Source organism: Salmo salar, chromosome 14 (assembly GCF_965601325.2).
Source record: "Salmo salar chromosome 14, fSalSal1, whole genome shotgun sequence".
Lineage (NCBI taxonomy): Eukaryota > Metazoa > Chordata > Actinopteri > Salmoniformes > Salmonidae > Salmo > Salmo salar.
The window spans coordinates 67,070,590-67,076,527 of record NC_138304.1 but is presented as its reverse complement, the minus strand read 5'-3'; the positions used below and the strand labels follow the sequence as shown (position 1 = coordinate 67,076,527).

Sequence of the window (5,938 nt, the reverse complement as noted above, 5' to 3'; positions counted from 1 at the left end):
ATTTATTCACCTCGATCCTCTGTTCTAGACATTCTAATTCTTTAATTTGTGATCTATCGAGGTCATTACATTGGTAAAAAGGTGCAGTGTAATGAAACAGGCAGTCAGAGTGAGCCTGCGACAGTCAGAGAATCCTCAACCTTCTGGCACGTAGCCCTGTGCAGCATCAATTGTGCCACAAAAGCAAGCTCATTTTAGAGCTTTGAGAAAACTCTCTAATTAAAAGCTCTATACAAATTAAAGTGTGTTATTATTATTACACTCACACACGTGTCGATCTGTCCGACTGTTTTTGTCTGATTGTCTCTTCCTCCTCCTCATCCTCCTCTTCCTCCTCTGTCTTTGTCTCTGGGTAAGTACAGGTGTCGCATTACCTAATACTCCCTTTGTTTGATTCTCTACCCTGCCAATGATCTGTAAGCAGCCGGTAAACTTTTCTCCACCCACATCAGCAATTCCTCTCGCACTACTCATCAACATCTCAATTTGTCCACTTACAGGTTTCATATGACCCTGTTGCACATGTCACACCCTGTTTTTCTTCCTGTTTCCATCATCTCCATCAGCACCACACCCTCAGCATTTAAGTGGGTGTCCAAGTTGGTGCTCCTCATTCTACACAGCTCTACACTTCATTAAGTTGCAATTTGGACACTGGATTATCTGATTTGCATTATTCCAATACTCATTATACTAGCTATTGAACTTTGATATTTTTCCCTCTACTTGGATCAAGATGAACAAATTCATGTGGGGATGTGTGGCGCTGGTGGGACTCTTTGTTGTGGGTAAGTTGGTTTTATTCTCTCTGGGCAGGTTATTGTTATTATTCATTGGACAAATTGGGGCTTGTTCTAAAAATACTTTTTTTGTAAATTGGAAAAAATGACCATTAAAGTCCACAACAGTTTTTAACTGATTATTTGTTTGAGATCATGACCATGAATGTGAAGACTGGAGATAAAGAAGAATGGGTGGGTAGAAAGTCAAGCTCGGTTGAATCATGCTTGCATGTGAGTGGAGTTGAGCAGTTGGAAATCTCGCTTATCGCTCATGGTGGTGGTCGCGCATCGCTCTGGTGCTCCACATCTTTTCCAACGACCTTTCCAACCGCTCAGTTAAAAACCGGTCCTTGCTCACAGAAATTAAAACCTGTGACTCCAAAGTTGCTCCATTCATTAAAATCACAATTTAACCAACACCCATTTATTTTTGCGAAATAGGTCAGGATCCAGACAGGGAGCATAAGAAGGAATGACAATTAATTATTTAGTCTATATTATTTATATATTTTTTAAAGCTATAGCCTGCAAATAAATACAGTGTGAAGTGTTTGCGAGTGCGACACAATAGGCTTGTCACGGCCGCCGAAGTCGGGTCCTCTCCTTGTTCGGTCGGAGCCGGTCTTCTAGCCATCATCGATCCACTTTTCATTTTCCATGTGTTTTGTCTTGTTTTTCCTCACAATTATCTTGTTATTTTTTATGCCGTGGGTTTTTGCTATTAAACTGCTCCGGCTATTACCAAGTTCTGCTCTTCTGCGTCTGACTTCCCTGCCATCGATTACACACCCCTTACACTGGTAGGGACATTAACTTTGAATTTACCAATAATTATTAAATAAATACAAATTAAATGAAAAATGACATAGAAACACGAGTTTGGCCGGTCTGTGGCATCAGGCTCATGCGATGGTGCCTGGCGAGAAGGCTAACAGCAGAGAAAGGTATGCCTAAAGGATTTCAGACAAAATAACCCAATCAAAACGGAAAACTCATTGAACATGGGAATATGCCAGGCCTATTGGGACAAAATCAATGATGGCCTATTGTATAGATAATATAACAAAAATGAAAGAAACGTTGAAGAGATCTGATTTTCAGTAAATAAATACTTTTCTACAATGACACACTTAGTTATCTACCCACCTGGTTTCTTTCTTTTAGCATGTGCACGTAGTAAGTAAACCATCATGCTTTCGGGATAAGTGTCTTTCAGATTTCACAATGATTCTTTAGTTGTGGACACTACATCACTGCACTCCCTCTCTTGCTCTTGGTTATCATTTTTGTACGTAACCTAGATTTAGCAAGGAAAATATTTAGCAAACTCCATGATAATAGCTAAACCAAGGGGCTATAGCAGCACACAAGTAGACTTCAAATGCATGCTGGACCGGGTATTCCCTGAGCTCATGAAGTGTGCGCTACTGGAGCAGAGAAGGCTGACGCTCCGGCCTTTGGGAATCTTGTTCTGCGCTCCAGTCAAATTGGGCATGTTATATTCCTCGCTATGCTCCAGCTCAGCTGCACTCATACTCCGGTGGCCACTGACCTCGGATCTGGCTGAAAATATGCAAAATATTGAACAGATCCGAAATTAGGCTATATTTGAAAATGAAAATTTCCTGATGAAAATAAATATTCTCAATAACTCAGATTTTCTCAGCAAACTTTCAGTTTCCCATGCCAATGATCTCGGGAATAGACATAGCTGCATTTGGGCGAGGGAGAAGTGTTCAGGTAGCCTATGTTATGACACATCCACTAGAGAAATGGGATCAGCAATATGTTGCTATTTCACACTGGCACCTCAATTACACCGACAATGTATTTGCATTTTGGACACCGACAGTGTATTTGCATTTTGGACACCGACAGTGTATTTGCATTTTGGTACGTCAGAAGTACATTGATTTCCAATTGAACGCTGTATTTGCCTTGCAGCATTGCTTTGCAGAGGCAGTTGCAGTTCTGTGTGGTGGATTTATTGACAGAAATTGTAGCAGAAGGTGAATGTTGAACTTTTTTTGCACACATATCCAGATTATGCTGAGTACCATTGTCTCTAACACTGTTGGTGTGATCAAGGCATGGGGCGTGGTGGTTACAGCCTCATTGCCGTAACCACCAGATTTTTGGTCTCTAAATACGTTTTTGTTAACAAACCTCAAGCAGGTTGGAGAATACTGGAGTTCCAGTGAAGAGATTGCTTTTCAGTTAACCTGAATTAAATTGCCAGAGAATTACATTTTCATTTCTCTACCATAAGCCGCCTGCGACCTCGTTTTAGAGAATTTTGCAGTACGTCCAACCAGCCTCAAAACCGCAGACCATAACCACGCCAGCCCAGGACCTCCACATCCATCTTCTTCACCTGCGGGACCGTTTGAGACCAGCCACACAGACAGCTGATAAAACTGAGGAGCATTTTTGTCTGTAATAAAGCCATTTTGTGGGGAAGACCCATTCTGATTTGCTGGGACCGGATCCTCAGTGGGTGAGCCTATGCCCTCCCAGGCCCACCCATGGCTGCACCCCTGCCAAGTCATGTGAAATCCATAGATTAGGGCCTAATGAATTTATTTAGATTGACTGATTTCCTTATATGAGCTGTAACTCAGTAAAATCATAGAAATTGATAATTGTTGCATTTATATTTTTGTTCTGTATATTTACGGATAGTCAGGGGCACACTCCAACACTCAGACATCATTTACAAAAAAACATTTGTGTTTCGTGAGTCCGCCAGATCAGAGGCAGTAGGGATGACCAGGGATTTTCTCTTGATTAGTGTGTGAATTGGACTATTTTCCTGTCCTGCTAAGCATTCAAAATGTAATGCATACTTTTGGGTGTCAGGGAAAATGTATTGATTAAAAGTACATTGTTTTCTTTTCAGGAGTGTAGTGAATTAAAAGTAAAAATAAAAAACATAAATTGTAAATTAAAGTACAGATACCCCAAAAAAAATACTTTAAATAGTACTTTCAAGTATTAGTACTTTACCACACTGCCTACTATCAGACGTCACCAAATGGGAACTTTTAAAGGACAACACTCCACTAAAAGTGTTTTTCAGTCCAAGAATAGGTTAACTCTGGGTGTATGGTTGTACAATCAACAATTTAAAGTAGTCGAAATAGAGTCCGTCAATTCATTCATTAAACTTCCAGGTATTAACCTAATATTTATGTGGCTTTACACTCTTATTTCTGTGCTGGACTGGACTGAACAAAGAAAGGAAGAAAAAAATAATGATGTGTATGTTTGTACATATAGTGTCATGATGACAGCAATCTTATTTGTTTCTCTCCTGTTTCTTCTCTCTCCTCATTGCTCTCTGTCTCTCCATTATTCTCTCACTCCATCTCACAGCCGAGTCCCTGAAGTGCAACACATGTTCTGTGGGGATGGCCAGTTTTTGTTTTATTGGTTCAACTGCAGAATGTAGCACCTCCGAGCCCAACTGCTTCACCGCACTAGCAGGTACCGACCCTGTCGTTTCGTCCAAGTAGAACGCTACAATAAAAATAGGTCATTGAGTTACTGTGTAATTCCAAAGTTATAACTGTGTAATTCCTAGGTTATTACTGTGTAATTCTTAGATAATTATTGTGTCATTTCCATTTCACAATGTAATTTCTCAGTTAATATCTAGTAATTTTGCTACCCAAACAAAAACTACCTGTAATTACAATTGTTCTTCCTTCTTCTTCCAGTGTTCAACGCCACTAACATCCTGAATATCAAGCGCAAGGGTTGCATGGCCACAACTTTATGCAACACCACATCCACTGGTAGCATCATGACAGCCGACTACACCGTCTCACAGACCTGCTGCAGCACCGACCTGTGCAATGGGGCCGTAGCCATCCAACTCCCTCTCACTGTGGCCCTTGGTGCTGCCCTGGTGGCCATCTGGAGCACTTTTTCTTAAACAAACCCTTCACAATAAGGAGACCTCCTCTATAGGCTTCCATTGACGTGTGTTGAGATTCTTAAAAAACACAATATACTAAAACTGGTTTTATTCTGGGAAAGACTAATGTTTATTCAGGCTAGTTTCACTAAACTTTAGTTCTAAGTTCCAACTCAAACTGATTTTACCTCTAGGCTAAACAACATCCGACTACAGCATCATAATGTACTGTTCAATCAATGTCACTATTTATATTGGGAACTTATCTGTGTGACATATGTACTTTTTAATGGCATAAATTCTCACTTGTGTCACTATCAATTATCATTATCTAGCAAATTTTTATTTTCCCTATTAAGTATGTTACACTCTGTACTCTTTTATAAAGATAACTTTTCTCTGTATTCTATGTACAATAAATAAACATACTACACTTAAAAACATATCTACTACTACGAGACACTACATTGTGTGTGTGAAATGGTTGAACAAATAATAAAATAAAGACTAAACAAATTTAACTCATTCCAATGTGACAAATACTGTCTGCATTCCTTCCTCTTCTTTTCCGACTAACGTCCTCTTAGCACCCTCATGGAAGACGATAAAACTTGTTATACTTCATTATAGTAGCCTATAATCAAGTCTCCTATCATGTACCACCCACTGGAACTGGAATTTCCCACATACATTTATTAGTAATCTTTCCTCAGCATGCTCTAAGTCAGTGGTTCCCAAAATGTAGGATGGCAGGCACCCCCCCAAAAAAATTACACATTCATATATATTTTTTAATGGAACTCAATTTTCACAGGGGGAGTGGGATTGACCCCAAAGCTGGAAGGGGGGCCCGAGTGAAAAGGTTTGGGAACCCATGCTCTAAGTGAGCACTTTTTGAGAAAACTCATTCATTTGGGATTAAGCCTACGACTCCTATTGAAAATAACAAACACTACCCTCCTAAGAGAAGATGAAGACTAACATTTTGATAGGCCTAACTGTCCTGGTGTGTCCATAACAGTGGGTAAATCCAATCAGATAATTTGTTGCTATGGGAATATTCAAAGACAGGTACAGTAAAGGTTGTGATTTGATGAGTTTTGATGATTTAAGGTTTAATCGGAAATTCTGTACTCTGTGATTGTCACGTTTGTCGTAGGATGAAGCGGACCAAAGTGCAGCGTGATTATCGTTCCACATATTTTATTGAACTGTGAAACTATGCAATACATACAAA

At 39.8% G+C, this 5,938-nt stretch overlaps 1 protein-coding gene across 1 annotated transcript; it reads left to right on the top strand.

Moving 5' to 3' along the window:
• The first annotated feature begins 598 nt into the window (after positions 1-598).
• Positions 599-5,226, top strand: LOC106570063 (uncharacterized). The gene is made up of 3 exons (XM_014142013.3): positions 599-788; positions 4,158-4,268; positions 4,502-5,226. Exons 1-3 carry the CDS (start codon positions 737-739, stop codon positions 4,717-4,719), a joined length of 381 nt encoding a protein of 126 aa, XP_013997488.1. The 5' UTR covers positions 599-736; the 3' UTR covers positions 4,720-5,226.
• The last annotated feature ends 712 nt before the right edge of the window (positions 5,227-5,938 follow it).